General features: G+C 49.3%; 1 protein-coding gene across 2 annotated transcripts in view; it reads right to left on the bottom strand.

Annotated features, from left to right (window-relative positions):
• Positions 1 to 7,175: 7,175 nt before the first annotated feature.
• Xpo6 (exportin 6) overlaps positions 7,176 to 17,682 on the bottom strand; it is a 125,428-nt gene continuing 114,921 nt past the window's right edge. For both annotated transcript variants that reach the window (XM_052714401.1, XM_052714402.1), the window contains 7 exons: positions 15,703 to 15,858; positions 14,691 to 14,805; positions 14,391 to 14,562; positions 12,993 to 13,154; positions 10,934 to 11,032; positions 10,538 to 10,768; positions 7,176 to 7,854 (listed from right to left, as the gene is read on the bottom strand). In XM_052714401.1, coding sequence (XP_052570361.1) covers positions 7,753 to 7,854; positions 10,538 to 10,768; positions 10,934 to 11,032; positions 12,993 to 13,154; positions 14,391 to 14,562; positions 14,691 to 14,805; positions 15,703 to 15,858 — 1,037 coding nt within the window. In that variant the 3' untranslated portion in view covers positions 7,176 to 7,752. The remainder of the gene's footprint in view (positions 7,855 to 10,537; positions 10,769 to 10,933; positions 11,033 to 12,992; positions 13,155 to 14,390; positions 14,563 to 14,690; positions 14,806 to 15,702; positions 15,859 to 17,682) is intronic.

Below are 17,682 nucleotides of genomic sequence, written 5' to 3'. Positions count from 1 at the left end.
TGCATATCCCTGAGCTGAGACCCAAGAAGATGAGCATAGAGGTGGCCCACTGGTGGCCAGGAAAGGCCCTACAGCAAGGGGACAGTAAGAGCACTGGTGTGGGGGCTCTCGGGAGCAGGAGAGGACGGGGTGGCTGCACTCTAGCTCCCACTGGTTAGGGAGCTGTTACATCTCTTCTGAAGTCCTTTTATTCTTGACATGTATGGGTGTTTTACCTGCATATCTGTCTACATCATATGTGTGCCCAGTGCTTGTGGAGGCCAGAAGAGGGAGTCAGATCCCCTGAACTAGAGTTATAGACAGTTGTGAACCACCATATAGGTGCTAGGAATCAAACCTGGGTCCTCTGGAAGAGTAGCCAGTGTTCATAACTGCTAAGCCATCTCTCCAGTTCTTGTTCTGAAGTCGTATACACAAGGACCAATTCAAAGGGCCCTATTACATGCCCTCCGACATGCTCATAATTGGAGTACTTGGTCCTCACACAGCACTATCATATTTCTGAAAACGTAGAAGGTTGAGCAGAGCTGGAGGAAGCAAGACACCAGGGGAGGTCCCTGGGCGGACATGGCCCTGCCACTTCCTCTCTTGCTTCCAGTTGGTAGAGGTCAAAGAGATGTTCCTGTTGCCATCACATTTTCAAGTCACAATGAACCAATTGGTGAAGGACTGGGCCTTGAGCTGTTCACATCACATATGATGGAAGGTAGCTGCCATGGAAGGGGAACTCAACATCTTGTTTGCAAGGCTAAAGGACCAACCTCCTGATGTCTCGTCCTGAGATCAGCCCAGGCAGTGTCCTCAGAGGCTGGTGACATGCATACTGCATCTCCATTTCAAGCCATTTCTCACAGCATGGAGATGGCGTGTGTGTGTGTGGCACGCGCGAGTGAATCAGCCAGCTCTGGGCACCAATGTGCTGCACTATCAACAAACACATACTCTTGTCCAGTCTCCTGTGAAGGATGGCATGACGGGAGATGAATGGCAATCCTGTTGACCTCCCCAGGTGGGAACTGCAAGGCCATATCTGTGCTTTATGTTATTGTCTCTGTGATGCTGGAGGTCAAACCCAGGGCCAAGCCCATACTCACCCACTGATCTGCACCCTCAACTCCACGAGGCTGCTTCCAGTGTACCCCCTAGTGCAGCCACTAGTAGGCACTCAGTGCTGCTCCCTTGCCTCCCGCCTGGCCCTGCGCCACTAAGGCCAGTTGCCACATCCATTCACCCCACAGCCATGACGACCATGGCTCCTTTGAAGCCTAGCCATCAGGACAGCAGCACTGGCTGTGAGGCTGTGCATACCTGAGCTACTTTTTCAGAACAGGAAACCATCTTCTCACAAGTGCCAAGTCTGGTGGGCAAGAGATAAGCCTATGGGTCCAGCCTAGAGCAGGCTTCTCTTAACACCTGCCTTGGGGTCAGCCACCTCACTCAGGCCAACTCCAGTCTCTCCAGGCCAAGAATCTGCTGGGGCTGGTAAAGTGCTTGCCTCACATGCACTAAGTGCTGGATTCCATCCTCAGCACTGAACAAACCAGGCGTGTTGGTACATACCTGTAATCCCAGCACTTGGGAGGTGGACGCTGGAGGATCACTAAATTCAAGGTCATCCTTGAAGTTTGAAGATACTTTAGGATATATCGACCCTAACTGGAGAAAGCAAACCACCACTACCACCACATTAAGACAACAACAAAAAAGATCAAATCTCCTGAATCCCGTGGTCACCTTGACTGATGCAGGGTGACCAGAGCTAGAGCACCGGCCGTGAGTTATACGCCCTGAGCTTATAGCAAAAACAGCTGTGGTTTACAGGACCATTTTACTGAGCAATGATGGCAGCCAGTAAATACACTTCCCACCTCATTCAGAGGAACTGTCCTGATTCCAATTTACATTTGATAACTGGGCCTAAGTGACTTGCCTGAGGTCACCAAGACTGGGATTGTGCTTACACAGTGGCCACAGCTGGATGGAGCATCATTTGGAATATCCTGGCTATCATTTCTACTTGGAATGGCTTTGAGATGGATTGGGGCACTAGCACCATTTCCTAGAGCTGAGGGCCTGGAAAAGAACTGAGTCTATACTTGAACTCACAACTGCTGGAGACTGCCTTATAACCAGACCAGTATGTATCCCCAAGCTTCCAAGTGCCTCAGTATCTTCAGAGAGAGAGGCCTGGAACTTGGAGAGAGAAGACAAGATATGGTCCCAGGAAGCCTGCTCCTTGTGCTGGGACCCACCTTACTCAAACAGTGCTCTAGCTGTGGACTTCTGGGGGAACCCAGACATCTTCATGTGACCATTAGTGAGCACATGCCATATATATGGCTGCCCACCATATCTTACTAGGCTTGTGTTGGGGATGTGGCTCAATGGTAGAATACTTACTGTGATCACTCCTTCCTGAGGCCAGGGGTCATTTGTTGTCCCTGCCCATACCTAGTTCTTGATCTAGTACTGGCCAGAGTCTCCGGAAATGGAGGGTAGCGAGTGAGTGCTGACTTTATGACCCATGCCATTGGTTGAGAGAGGAAATGCAAGGTCAGATGCCCACAGCTGACTTCAAAAGGGAAGTTCAACTCAACTGCAGAAGAGGCCTAGGGACCCCACACTGTGCCAAGTCCTCTCCTTACAACAGTCTGCCTGGGTCAGTTACAAATCACTCTCTGAGTCAGCAAAGAAAGCAGCAGCAGCTAACTGGAAGAAGCCCTGCCATGCACTAGGAAGCCAGGGGCACCTTGTGCACACTGGCTCCATGACTTGAGGTGATGTGGCCCAGCAAGAACAGGATGAAACCTGGCATGGCCAAACTGGAGCCCAAAGGGGCTCCCTGCTTCCTGTTTTTCCTTCAGCCAGGCCCAGCCCTGGAACTCCTGCAGTGTTAGCAGGGGAGCCCTGCATAAGCATCAGCCAGTGGCACTCCAGCCAGACAAGGAAAGGGCAGGGCGTGTAGTCCCATCCCAGCACAGCCCAGCTTCCTCAATCAAGGTTGACATCTGTGAATAACAGGCGAGAGCAGATGAACATCTCAGGCCCTTAACTGGGAGGCTGAGAAAACAGGCCAGTGCGTGCTGGCATAGCACTCAGAATGAGGGTCCAGAATGACTCAAGCTTAGCTAGTGACTGCCTGTGTGGCCTTGGGCACATCACTCCCCTTCCTAAGCTTCTGTTTACTCCTCTGTAAGCACTCTGCTCTGTAGGCAGGGGCTCCCAGGAGGCAAGCATCTCCAAAAGGCTGACCCCTGACCCTGGGTAAGGGTGTGGAGCCTTTGGGGAGTCCATAACAGAAGCCTATGGGAGACAGATGCTGAACACATGTTGAATCACTTCTGTCCTTCAGAAGATGGGAGCAAGGTCACCATGACTCACTCTCAGAGTTCAGGAATCAACCCCATCATAGTGCTCACGGATTCAAGCAGGGGAGACGGTGTGGGCTGGCAGCCTTACAACATGGGAGCTATACCACTTCAAGCTCCAAGGATGACAACAGGATCCAGCTCTGGTCTCTGCCAGAGGACAGGAGAGCTGTAGACGGCAATGGGGTCTGCTGGAAGAACACCTGTGGGAGGGTAGTAAGAAGATTCGTTTCTTTCCTTCTCCTTTGAGGCGAGAATAGAAGGCTTGGTGATGTGTGTGTTTGTGTCAAGGGCCACCGGGAGGAGTCATGGTGGCATAAAACTGTAACCCCAGGACTCACGAGGCTGAGGCAGGAAGATCACCGAGTTCCAGATCAAAGCCAAAGATCTGCGACTCACCTCTGTCCCCTTCATCTGCAAACACATATTTCCATACTGAAGACAGGAGAAAAAGAAACAAGGCTTATTTTTAAAAAGAAAACCTACCCATTTCCAAAATGTCTGCCCATATCATTGAAATCACTGACTTTATAGCTCCCACGCTACTTGAACGACCCTCCCATGGGGGCCCACACCTGATTCTGGAGCTAGCTTTCCTAGGCCCATCAACAGCCCCTCCCCAATTCCAAGGGGCCCAGCCAATTAATTAACAAGCCTTTTAAAGGCAGTTCTAAATGCTGAGAGGCAGGAAGACAGGAAGAGCCCTTGAGCAGGAGCTCCTTCAGTGAAGAGCTGCACTTGAGCGCCCTCCCTGAGGAGCTCGGAAAGGTGAGGCGGCTGCACCAAGGCCGTCTCATTATGCTGAGGATTAGTCAGAAGGCCCCTCTGCTGCTTCCTGTGGGGAAAGCTCTATTTAGGTGAGTCTTCGCCCACTCAACAGTTTGAGGCCCTAGCTCCAGGCCAAGCACCATGCAGAGGTCTTGGAACACAGGCCACCCCCCACCCCACCTTCTCTTAGTGAGAATACCACCAATGACCCAGAGGACACAGTGCTGGGGGGCAGAGTGGAGTGAGGAGCACCAAGGAGGGTTCAGAGAGGGCAGAGGAGGGCTCGCACTGGAAAAGGGGAACAGGGCAGAGCAGCCGACACTGTCAGATGAGACTCAGTGGCCAGAGCACATTCACCAACATGCTGAATGCACAGTACACTGCACAGCCCACCTCTGTCTGGCCCGACGCTCTAGCAGCAAAAAGGGACTCACTGTCTATTTTGGATGACACCGAGGCAGCTAGGATTTCGTCTCCCATGACCAGACAGACATGTCCTTGTGTCTTCCAACACTGTCCTAGAATTACTACTGAGAATGTCTTTTTTTTATCACTCCCTAGTTGGGATAGGGGATAACAAGACTCATTCATGACCCCACCAAAGCTTCTTGGCTCACCATATTATCTTCACCCAGCTTTATCCTGCTTTTCAGGCTAAGATGCTGTCACCCGTCTGCCTCTCCAACCTCTCTGAGGTCCGTTCCACTCTGTGGACCCACTTAGATGATATCTGTGATGAGTCATGCCCTGGTCCTTGATACATCTGCTCCACCTCATCCCTTGAGCAATGTTAGCTGTCTGCTCATTGGTCCGTGAGTTCCTGGGCAATATTGCTTATACCTCACTGACCTCTAGAGCCTTCTCATGCAGCCTAGCACCTGGCTCACAGAAGCCTTTGAAAAGCATCAATAAACCAGTAGTCATCTATCAGAGTTCTGTGAAAGTCCCAAGAGCCAACTAGATGCTTCTGCTCCTGTCCCTACACACAGGTCCTGAAAGGCAGGGCAAAGCTGAGGCCTGGCTCTTGAAGGTCCACCCGACCCTAATAGTCTAGGCTACCCACCCACCAAACTCATCAGCTGTCCCCACACCTGTGCTTTTGGTTCCATGCAAACATTTAATAAGATTCCAAGTCCCAGGCAAGGTACAAGGTTGGGTGGAGGGTACATGCAAAAATCCTTCTTCAGGGCTCCACAGGCCAGGCTCTGCTGTAAGCAATTCAGACCTGTACCACAGCCTGCAATGCAGGGTCTTGCAGGTTAGACAGGGAGGGAGGGAAGAGTCACAGCACCAGCCTGGCCGATCCTCTGCCCTCTCCTTCCCCTAGGCCAGTCTTGATGACCCACATCACAGAGTCCTATACATGTCAGCTGCCTCACAGACATGCATGACATAGATGACACCAGAAGAAGTGTTCAGATGTACAGAGGGTCTCAGTAGGAGTTCCGAGTCACCAAGACCCACATGTCCGGTTTGCAGTGGCCCAGGAGCCTTCTATGCAGACACCTGCAACTCTAAAGTCTACCTTCTATCCTTCCAACAAGAAGCTGGTCCTGCGATAGCAACTGTGAGCCTCAAAGGGTTTGTCCCAGTAATTCTGTGTCAGAACTTAACTGATGGAAACACACCAGGTACACTTCACAGAGCTCTGGAAAACAACCAAGAAAAACAACCAAAAAAGACCTCAGAGCCTCAAAGTTTCCTGCTCCTGGCCTGCTTCCTATGGGGCTCTGGGCCTGTGTGAGGCAGAATAGTATGGCTTCAGGTATGCACAGCAGAGCTGCTCACCTCATAGTGACAGGAAGCCGAAAGAGGAGAATGGTTGAACTGTCTCCTCCTCCTTCCTCTAACCACATCAGGGTACCCAGCCTAGGGCCTGGTACCACTATACTGAGAAGGTCATCCTCTAAGATAATCCAGTGTGTTTTAAAAATTTCCTGGGCACTTCTCCCTTTATAATCAAGTTGACAACCATCAAGAACCAGCACAAGCACCCTGGTGTATGTTACAGAGACAGTGGGGCCACCAGAAATAAAAACTTCAGACGGCCCGTGAAGGTGGCTGAGCAGGTAAAGGCTGCAAGACTAATGACCTGAGCACCAACCCCAAGATCCCCATAGATGACAGGAGAGAAGGACCCCACAGAGCTGTCCTCTGATCTCTCTCCACATATGTACCATGGTACATATGCATGCACACACATCATACACACTCAGTATTTTTATAAAAAAAAAAAATTATAGCAATGGCAATCCCTGTGATAAAGCACCACCTACTGTGACAAGCATGTTTTGTAGAACTTTGATGAGGAATGATCATACTACAATAGTGTATAAAAAGCAATTCATAAAATAGCACAGTTTATAAAACCACCACTGCCCCAATTTCTCAGAAACTCTGACCTTACACTCATAAGTAAATCTTCCCGGGCAGGTGTGTATTTTAACCTGATCCAGCTACTGACTCATGCCATAGGAACAGAAATTTTTTTGATCTTAGGACCAGGGGTTTCCATATAGGGATGTCGGGGCAAGGTCCCAAACTCCCAGACACACCAGAAACTAGTCTCCTCCCACCAGGGCTCACAGCTGTCTCTTTCTACACTGACCCATACAGACCTTGCCCTCTCAGCACCTCAGGTGAAGCCTGTTCCCTGAGGGATAACTCTGACTGGGTATCTCCAGAGGGGATCGACTCTCTGGAAGGAAGGAGCCAGAGCTTGGGCTTACCACCTGGAGGTGCAGGGCCGGAAGAAAGGGTTATGGGTTTGGCAGCAAGACAGGCTCAGGATGCATGCCTGCCTCTACCACAGGGTCACTGTCATGGAGAACAGCTAGCTCCCCAAGCCTTGCGCATGCTTCTTTGGGTAGTTTGAGGAAGATGTTATCCCGAAGTCCATAGCAGTTGGGCCCCCTCTCACTGTTCTCCCAAGACAACATGGGCCTCAGCACCACACAGAGGTCCACTGTTGGTTCCATGGTGACCAACTGGATACTGGCCTTAAGGAGCTCAGGTGGAAAGATGCTCCATAACTAATAATTCTATAACAACAACTTAAGCATTTTATTTATCCATTAAGCTTCTTAGTATCACAATGGAATGATGAGAAAACAAGAACAAAAAAATGCGAGTCTTCACGAATCTCTGACAAAGAGCAGAGACTTCAAGGCAATCGGAGGGCAGGAGGCTCGACAGAAATAGTTCTGCTGTCGAATTTCTCCTGGGCTGGCCGGCCAGGAGGGTGGGGAGGTGGAATGGTGAGAAGGTGGCACTGTTGTAAGCGGTCCTTGGCGATTCGGACTCAGGACTGATAGACACATGATCTGCATGGACCACGCTGTGGGACCTCTGGGTGCCTTCCTGGCATCCGGCCACATGACCCTCTGTTTGCTCCAAATGCCTGGAAACTCTACCAGTGTCAAATGGACCCCAAGGCCTGCTGTGTTGGTGGCAGCAGGAGAGGGCAAAGGCAGGCCACTTGCTCAGGGCATGACCATCCAGAGAGTGGCCAAGGCTTGTCACAGACTTCCGTGGCACAGGTGCAGGTGGTGTAGGTGGCGGTGGCAGCAGGCACGTCCCTGGGGCAGTGAGCAGCCAGGAAGGCAAGCAGGCACTCCTAGAGCTTCACAGTGCCAGGGGGCAGGCTGTCGTTGCAGAGTCGGTAGTAACGTAGGTCATTTACCAGCCTGTGCACATTCTGGGTGAACGAGGGCAGGTCCTGAAAGGCAGGGCAAAGCTGAGGCCTGGCTCTTGAAGGTCCACCCAACCCTAATAGTCTAGGCTACCCACCCACCAAACTCATCAGCTGTCCCCACACCTGTGCTTTTGGTTCCATGCAAACATTTAATAAGATTCCAAGTCCCAGGCAAGGTACAAGGTTGGGTGGAGGGTACATGCAAAAATCCTTCTTCAGGGCTCCACAGGCCAGGCTCTGCTGTAAGCAATTCAGACCTGTACCACAGCCTGCAATGCAGGGTCTTGCAGGTCAGACAGGGAGGGAGGGAAGAGTCACAACACCAGCCTGGCTGCTCCTCTGCCCTCTCCTTCCCCTAGGCCAGTCTTGATGACCCACATCACAGAGTCCTTCCTGCAGGAGTTCCACTAGTCCCTACAAGTTAAAGGACATCTGAGCTGAAGAACACACACTGCCTGGCCCCAGAGCTGTCCTGCTGGGAGCAACAGCAATTGGGAAGGCACCCAGATGCTGAAATCGGGAGTCCCTCACAGCTTGAACCCTGAACATTATCATGTTCACTGCTTCCCACATTGCTTAGTGTGGTGTAACTGGGGGTCTGCTGTGCAGGTCCCAATGTGAAGAGTGTCAACAATATACACAATGCTGTCACAGATATAACTGGCACCCTGCCTTAGCTACCAAGGCGATCCCCATAAAACTCAGTCACCTCAGTAGCTGATAGTTCTATCTCTCTCACTTTCTTCCTTGATGGAACTCAGCTCACACCTGTCCCCATCACCAAAGACCCCGCCTGTCTTGCCTTAGATCAATCATGCTGCCTACTCTCAACCACACACTCAGCTAAGATCCTGTTCCACATCTCTACTACTTCCAAGTTCAGTAACTACTAAGTCTAGGCCATCTACAAAATGAAGCTAATAGTTAAGTTGCTCTTCAGACGGTGAATGGAAGAGCAGGAAGTGCCAGTAACAGCATGCTCAACAAAACAAAACACACTATGCAGCCTGTCTTCAACAAAAGGCTTCGTGGAAGCAGGGACTGTGCCTGGCAGCAGGTAACTGAGTAGATGACAACATGGAAAGTGTGACTCATTTCATCTTGAAGAACAGTACAGGGCACAGGGCCTGAGAGTGTTCACCTTTAACCCCAGCACTCAGGAGGCAGAGGCAGGAGGATCTCTATGAGTTTGAGGCCAGCCTGATCTATACAGTAAGTTTCAGACCAAAGAAAGACCCTGTGCAGAGAGGGAAGGGTTGGATGGCACTTACATAGAAGAGGCAGAGGAAGGGGGATCACAAATCAAGTCCAGCAAAGGCCTCATCTCAGAATACCCAAACCAAACCAAGCCAAAAACCGACCAAGTGGCATCTTTTCAATCAGCAGCTCCTAAACACCAAAGAAACTCCCTCAGTGGAGCCAACTATCCATTTTCCATACGCATCCCAGGAGTCTACTGAGCAACTAGATTTGGAACCCACTGCATTAATACTGATGCCACTGCAAAGCAACCATGAGATGTAGGAGTTGGTCAAGAGAAAACTAAGGAAAAACTACTCAAGTGGCTAAAAGAGAAAAAGACAGATCCCCCCAAAAAGGACAATTCTAAGATACAAAAATGCAAAGCTGTGAGTCCAAGAAAGCTTCCCTAGGGTACTTGACAAAAGAGCGGGCAGAATGGCCAGAAACCTGAGCCCGGCATGTACGGCTGCTTCAGCATGTACGGCTGCCCCAGCACAGAAGTAAAGAACAGCAAGAGAGCAGGAGAGAGAAGTTCTCAATTCCCCACCCAAGGGGACAAGAGGAACAGTGCTTGTTCCAAAGAAGAAAAAGTGTCCTAAAGAACTTTATTTTGGCAGGGCAGTAGTGGCGCATGCCTTTAATCCCAGCACTTGGGAGGCAGAGCCAGGCGGATCTCTGTGAGTTCGAGGTCACCCTGGTCTACAGAGCGAATTCCAGGACAGCCAAAGCTACACAGAGAAGCCCTGCCTCAAAAAAAACAAAACAAAACAAAGAACTTTATTTTGCAAAGTTCCAAAGATGGCATACCACGCAAAGATCGGAGAGGGCTATGGCCACATGATGCAGAAAGGGGGCGATACAGAGCTTGACAGCCTTGAGCAGCAATGGCTCCAGAGTCATCAGCACCCCAGCTGCCCCATCACCCCCAAGTGACTTCTCCTAGGGGTCTCAGTAGCACAGAGGGTGAATATTATGAGGGTCCTTTGAGGAGTCTGAGCTGCACCAGTGCTGGGTTGTGAAGAAAGACAGGAAGAGTCCAGGGCAGCCAAGCAACAGGGCCATCTCTGGGGGTCCAAAGCTGTACCAATCTTTTTAGCCTGCCTGAAAGTCAGGGCAGAGGGACAGTATGGTGTCTTCTAGACCACCAAGAGTGCAAGCCCCATAGGAGGCAGAGATGTGTGTTGACGGGGTGGGAGATGTGGACAAAAAAGTTAAGATAATGTGTTGCCTGCTGGGTCCTGTAACCTCTGTGGCTGAGACAATGAACATGTGAGTTACAGGAGCCAAGTCCCAGAGAAAGAGTGTGCCCTCTACACCCAACCCCAGCATCAAGTTACCCAGGTATTGATGATAACCTACCAGAGGGTACAACCATGCCAAGACCTAGATGGGCCCCTCACTAATCAGACAACAGGCTCAAGAACCCACACATGTGTTCCCTTATAGCTTGGCCTTTTCTCCTCACCCGATCCATCTTGAAATTTCGTCCCAGCACATTTTTCTGATTGGCATCCACACCATCACAGCTGGTCAGGAACTCTGGAAGAAAGGCTGCAAAGAAGCCATCAAAGTCGACAGAAGCCATGTTGTAAATGGCAATGCCAATCTCCTCTTGTAGAAGGTCATGAGACTTATGAACCAGGACCTGGAGCAGCACATTCACAAACTGGAACAGCATAGTGGTCCGGAAGATCTTCTGCAAGCAGAGGAGCAGGAGCATGGGCCAGGAGGCTCACTCAGACTGGGGTCACCCTAGGCTTAGTGTGTTCCCCAAATACTCTCCAGGCAGACTCAAGGGAGTTAGACTCGGCCCAGAACTCTCAGATGAGGAGGAATACTTCCAGGAGAGAAGGGCACTTACTTTGTGGTATAATTTCTGCTTGGTGTTCAGAGTCTCCAAGTAGAAGAGATTTTGTTTGAACAGGTGGATGTCAGGCTGAAGAAAGGACTGTCCAAAAGCCTGGGGAGTAAGACTACTATTTAATAAGCAGCATTTACATTTCCTGAAACCCAATCCTCCAGGGCCTCTATCTTATGTCAGAACCAACACTATGCAGCTCCTCACTGGATGGCTAGGGGAGGCAGCAGTCTCAGCTCTGCCCAGTAGGGCAGACCTCTGCAATGTAACCCTGGTGTCTTGGCACCTGTGTCTTCTCATGGGCCTCAATTCTTAGTCTGGTCTCATTTATACCTTCTAAAAGAAAACGCTACAACAGTGGTTCTCAACCTGTGTGGGAGTCATGACCCCCACAGGATTGCATATTAGATATCTATATTACAATTCATAACAGTAGCAAAATTACAGTTATGAAGTAGCAATGAAAATAATTTTATGGTTGGGGTCACCACAATATGAGGACTGTATTAGAGAGTCACAGTGTTAGGAAGATTGAGAACCACTGCTCTAGAATCTCTTCAAGAGCACATCTTTGAAGCAAGACACCCACACTAGTCAAATCCTTGAGCAATCTGAACAGACAGCACAGCCTGCCTGCCTGCCTGCCTGCCTGCCTACCTGCCTGCCTGCCCAGGCAATCCTCTACAGGGAATCTCGTGCTCCTTAGCACCCACAAGTCCTCAGAGGTTCTCTCTCAATCACTGCACACGTTGGGGCTGAGCACCAGCACATCTGTAAACTGCCTCGGAATGTCTAGGAGGGAAAGCTACTACTAGTTCAGGAGCAGACTGAAACACACCCCTGACACAAAATTCCCCACTCCAGTACCAAGGGATCACAGGGACAAGGGAGGCTGGCAGGCTACAGGAAGTGGCTACTCCATCCCAGGGCTGCACGACTATGCAAGGAATCTTGTCATCACTGCTGCAGCAGTGGAATCTACTCCTAAACATCAAGCTCTCTGAAGCTGGAGTGAAACTCTCTGGCACTGTAGGACTTGAGTCAACAGAGCACCATCACCATTAAGGTGTAAGACATTTCCTTTGGCCTGCAATATCTCCTCACACTAGCTTTATCTCAATCCTTTTCCTGTGTTGGCAACCACTGCTGATTCTCCATCCCTCTGACGGGTCAGGGGCTGGGCAGAGCCTTTCTTCTGGCTTCTTTCACCTAGCAGAGTGTGTTCATCTCCACTGTAGTAGTATGTTCTTTACTTCTTTGCCACTGGGTTTACCCATTCACAGCTAGTGAATATTTGGACTGTTTTGGGTCTAGAGCAATCATGAAAACAGACACAAGCATCTGTGTACAGGTGGTGCGAACACATGCTGTCGACTGCTAGATCATATGCTCAGCCATATATAACATTATAAGAAACTGCCAAACTATGAGACTCTTTCAAAGTAACTTTTATAAGCCCCAAGTGAGAAACCAGTCCTCAATCAAAGAAGTCTACATATACAAAGCTTAGGGGAGCAAACACTAGACTACATTAAGCCGAAGCCCTGACAGGGCAGCATGGTTGGAGCCAGAGTGCCCTTTCCAAATGCAGACTGCTGGGCTCTCCAGACTCCTGGCTCACCAAGTATCCTGTAAGCAAGAACCAGGTAGAGCTTGTCACCCTGCCTCAGCCTTCAAGTGTTCCAAGGGCTGGAACTACACATGTCACCATGCCCAACAGATTCCTCCTTACACTGCTCTTAAATGAAGGGAATGGACATGGAGCACATAACCACTGGTGTTGTGTCCTTGGTGTACACTGTCTTGTTTATCACACAATTAGTTTGTGAAACTAGCAGTACTGACCCCACTTTACAGATGAAGATATTGAAGCCCCAAGAAACTAACAGGGGCAGAGCTCAGTGTCAGCCTCACACTTGCTGCAGGGCCAGGTTGGAAGAAGTGGGCCACATACCTGAGAAGAACCCAAGGGACATGGGCCAAGGATGCAGGCAGCACCCAGAACAAGGCCCACTTGCTCTCAGGACACATTGCAGCTTCACAGGCAAGCCCTCTACCTTACCTGCATGATGGCACTGAACTGGGGTTCATTCTCCATCTGCTCCTCAGCAATGCCCCTCTGCACGCTAGCCAGGACAGTAGACTTGAAGAAGTACCGCCAGTTGTGATGGAGCGTTCGAAAGAGGAGCTCAAACAGCTCAGCCTTCACGTCAGGTGATGGGCGCTGTAGAGACAGCCACATGGCACTACACTTTCTTTCATGTAGCTTGGGGGCCTCTTAGCCAGTGTAGGCCACCACAGAAGTCTAAGAGGCACCAGATAGTAGCTAGTATTCAATGTTCTACCCACACTTCTGCCACTTCCCATGCAGAAGGCCCTGAGTCCTTGCAGGGGGCAGTTCACCCAGGAGTGCTTCAAGAGACACATGAGACAACATTCAGATGAGTGCCAGGAGGCTCTTTCTAATGAATCACTCAGCTTTAAACACTAGGAAGAAGGGACACAAGGGCAAAGACAATGAAAATGTGATTTTTCTATTCAGGAACTAGCCAGTTGGATTGTTTTTAATCTTCCAGGTTGGGTTGATCCCTCTCCCAGGATGGAAACGGTTAGCATGGCTAGCATGCTAGCTTTAAGCAACCTGAGAGACTAACAAAAGCAAGATGCCCTAAAAGCAGTGCTGCTACCCAAGAGAGGCAACTCTGAAGAGCACTTAGGAACCTGAGAAATCTAAAGGCCTCCCCATGGAGGCAACAGGCTGCACTAATTGCTGCCTGGGTGCGGCTCCTTTTCCTGTAGCCAGCATCAGGATTCTGAGAGAGTAGAGGGTCACTCATTGAAGCATGATTTCCTAACTCAAACCCAAATGTCCAAGTTACCAGTGAGCACACAAGCCACATTATTGCCAACACTGCTGTAGAATTCTGACTGTCAGCTATACAGCCATGTGTGTTTAGGACCCAGTGCCCTAGACTTTGGTTGTGGGGACAGCTACAAGATCAGCTCCTATTTCCCTAACCACTGCAGTAACATTCAAGCTGCATCTGTACTTCCTTTGGGTCTTGCTATGTAGTTAGTGTCTGTCACTTTCCCAGACCACGAAAAGTTCTACCTGAATTGTCACAAAGAACTTGCTTTTAGCAAAAGACTATTTACAGGAGAGGGAGAGAAAGAAAGGTCCTCTGGAAGAGCAGTGTGCACTAATGGTGAGCCATCTCTCCAGCTGTGAGTTACGAGCATTTAAAAGTCCTAAGTATCCAGAGACATTTATTCTTTTTATTAAGTATTCATTTTTTTTATGTATGTGTATGCACAATGTGTTCTTTTCTTGGAGGGAGGAGGGACCCCAAAAATTACTTACAAGAGTACTGAAAGAACTCACAAACGAGATCTAAACACAAGGTGCTTTCCCTCCCTCCTAGTAAAGAGGCAGCACAAAGACCTCCCTGGCCCCACCTACCTCAGCAATGATGGGGTACACCTGCTCCATGCACAGCGCAATAATGCTGGGGAGGAAGGGCTTGAACACCTGGCCAGGCTCCTGCACCACCACCTGCAGGATCTTCAGGAACTTTTCCACCACCCGGCAGCCAGTGCTGCCTTCATGGAGGATGCTCTCAGCCAATTGTTCTCTACAGGCAAGAGAAAGCCACAGATAACTCAACAACTGATTCTTCTGGAACCAGAGGACAAGCAATGCATTTTGCAGCCAGGCTTGCTCCTGGGATCTGAAAGGCCTGGGCAGCAGGTGTATGGTTACCTGGTAAACATGTTGAGGAAAGTCTGTATGATCTGCTCTGTGAAAGGCACACCCATCTGTACTCTAAGGCCTCGAAACAAGGTGAGGAAGAAGCTCAGCATCTCATCAGTCACATCTGAATGAAGGACAAAGCCAATGGTCAACACCTTGCGTGCGCACAGGGACCAACGCAGCCGTGCCTCATCACTCTGCACTGTCACCTCTCTCTAATGCGTCCCACTGAAGAAGTGTCCCCAATACCATTAGAGCCAATGACGGAAGTGGAAAATGATTAAGAGCCTGCTGAGAACACAGCTCAGCTCCTAGGAATGGCTGCTTGATTGCTCACAGCAGGAAATGGAGTTGTCTCATCTTGAAGCCCAGTGTATTGTCCTGCATCCAGCATGGTCAGCATTCTCACTGAAAATGAACCACTTTGTGCTCACATCCAAGAAATTATCCAACTGGGTCAACACCTGAATGCCTTGGCATTTCTCTCTAAGACCAATCATCCCTGTAGTAGGTCAAGGTTAAGTGGCTAAAAGTAGATAATGATGTAGCACTCAGGTCACACTGCCCTGGGGTACTAAATGAATTTATTGATTCTGGTTAGTGTGGTTTCATATCTAGATCTCATCATATCCAGATCTCGTCTTGCATGGGACATTTTGGTTCTTACCACACATCATGTGCTTACAAGATGCTGTCATTGCATCTAAGCTACAAAGCCCATGCTGTCTAACACTGACAAGTCCACTGTAAATGCTCTCAGCAGAGCCAGACAGGTACATTCAGAGTGACAGAGCAGTATTGGTCAGTGATAGTAACACTGACAACAGCTTAAGAAAACCACATCAGCTCTGCTCACCTTTCCAGACTCTCCAATGACAGTACACCTTTGCCTTTGTCTATATGCTTCCCTTCACTGAGCAAAGTCCAGGCTGACTTGCTCTGACCTGGCATGTTCTACAGCTGTAAGTGGGTATTCTGAACACCATCCATCCATGAGGCAGGCCTCTGAGCCAATTCTTACCTGACTGATGGATAAAAGCTGGAAAGAGGGCCAAGGAGACCTGAACAGATTCCTGCAGTGACTGGTAACAGATCTGTCGAGACTTGGTGGATTCCCCAGAGATATTCTCCACAATGTCTTCCAAGACACTAAGTGTCTGGTGAATAATCACTTTGGCTGCAAGTCAAGATGAAGCTGCAGTTATGTGTTGTCTGAGACACAGTACAATTAGAAAGAACATACACAAGGGATGGAAGAACCTTGCAGAGGGAACACCAGGACCCCATAAGCACCATGTCTCTCTTCTTCCCTTTTTACCTCCAAGACTCCAGTTGTCTGCCTGTCTGAACACTTGGGCTTATGCCTTTTCCAGCTTTACCCACTAGCAACAAATCAAATAAGTGATAGGCTGGGGGTATAGCTCAATTGATTGATAAAGTTCTTACCTAACATGCACAAGGCCCTGAGTTCAACACTCAGCATCACATAAAAACTGGGTATGCTGGCACTTACCTATAATTCCAGCACTCAGGAGGCAGGAGTAGAAGTCTGAAGCCAGCCTAAGCTCCAAGAGACCCATCCCCACTCCCTCCACAAAAAAATTATTGGCCAAATAAACACTGATGAGATGATGGGTGAGACAAATGGTCTGTAGTCTGATAATATATATGATTATTGTATATTATTGGCAATATATTTAACTCTAACAATATACTGACATATGAGTTCACATTGTGATTCTTCACAGCACAGGGAAACTGGTGGCAGTGACCAGCCAACATTCAAAGTGAGAGGCCTGCCTGACTGCAGCAGAGAGAAGGTCAGTAGCCAGCTTATACCCTGGGTAGGATTCTAGTCAGGCCCATTAGACCCATCTTTGTTGGGTTGTTGTGAGGGCCTGAGGCAAGGTTTTAGCAGGGCACCTGGCATACAAAGTCTAAGAGGAGAAAGCTGTCGCCATTCTCTTTCATGAATGGAGACTGTTTGACTCAGCCCAGGCCTAGTAGGCTCAACCTTGATGAACTCCATAGACTGGTCCAGACTGAGACTTGGAGAGCCACCATCAAACTAGTATACTCTGGGCTCTTCTGAGCCTCACAAAGCCCACTGGCTCCTGTGGGTGGGGTGGGAAGGGTGGTGTTAAAGCTTCAGTCAGAGGAGGGTATGGGAGATAGAAGACATGCTTAGGAAGTGTGTAGAGTTGGTTCTGTTCCTCTGGTTTAACTAGCTGCTGAGCTCTGCTTCCTCATCTGAAACATGGCCAGAAATAACCCCTCGTGGGACTGAGAATGGAAGCCAATGACTCACAACAGGCTGATTACTGAAGACTAGAGACAATGATGTAAGAAATCAATCAAAAGACACTCACACTACTGATAAGAAGTCACCACAAACTACTGCAAACTCAGGGATTTGGATAGGGCTAGGAACCCACGAAGAAGGAGGCACCACAGCTGAAAGACAGTGTGGTAGTTTACATGTATACTTGGCCCCCATAAGCTTCCTTGTTGGAGGAAGTGTGGTTTTGTTGGAGGAGGCTGGATGACACACCTTTATTCTGGGCCACACCTTCTGTTAGAAGTGTGTCGCTGTGGGGGTGGGCTTTGAGGTCTTTTTCTTACGCTTCACTCAGTGTGACAGTCAGTCAACTTCCTATTGCCTGCAAGATGTAGAACTCTCAGCCATTTCTCCAGCACCATGCCTGTTTGCATGCCACCATGCTCCCCATCATGATGGACTGAACCTCTGAAATGTAAGCGAACCACCACAATTAAATGTTTCCTTTATAAGAGTTGCCATGGTCATGGTGTCTCTTCACAGCAATAAAAACCTAACTAAGACAGACAAGGTACCAGAAATGAAGGACAGGGTATTGGGGAGTCAAGAGACTAGAAACTGGCCTGTCAAGGAAATTTTAAAAAGGATCAACGTTTATTTACCAAAACATAGAAGAAACTGAAAGCCCTGTAAGTGTATGACTGTGGCCTTCCCACAAATAGT

This window comes from Peromyscus californicus, unplaced genomic scaffold (genome assembly GCF_007827085.1).
Source record: "Peromyscus californicus insignis strain IS unplaced genomic scaffold, ASM782708v3 Scaffold_4__1_contigs__length_199733344, whole genome shotgun sequence".
NCBI classification, from domain to species: Eukaryota; Metazoa; Chordata; class Mammalia; order Rodentia; family Cricetidae; genus Peromyscus; species Peromyscus californicus.
This window is presented reverse-complemented; position numbering and strand designations above follow the sequence as displayed.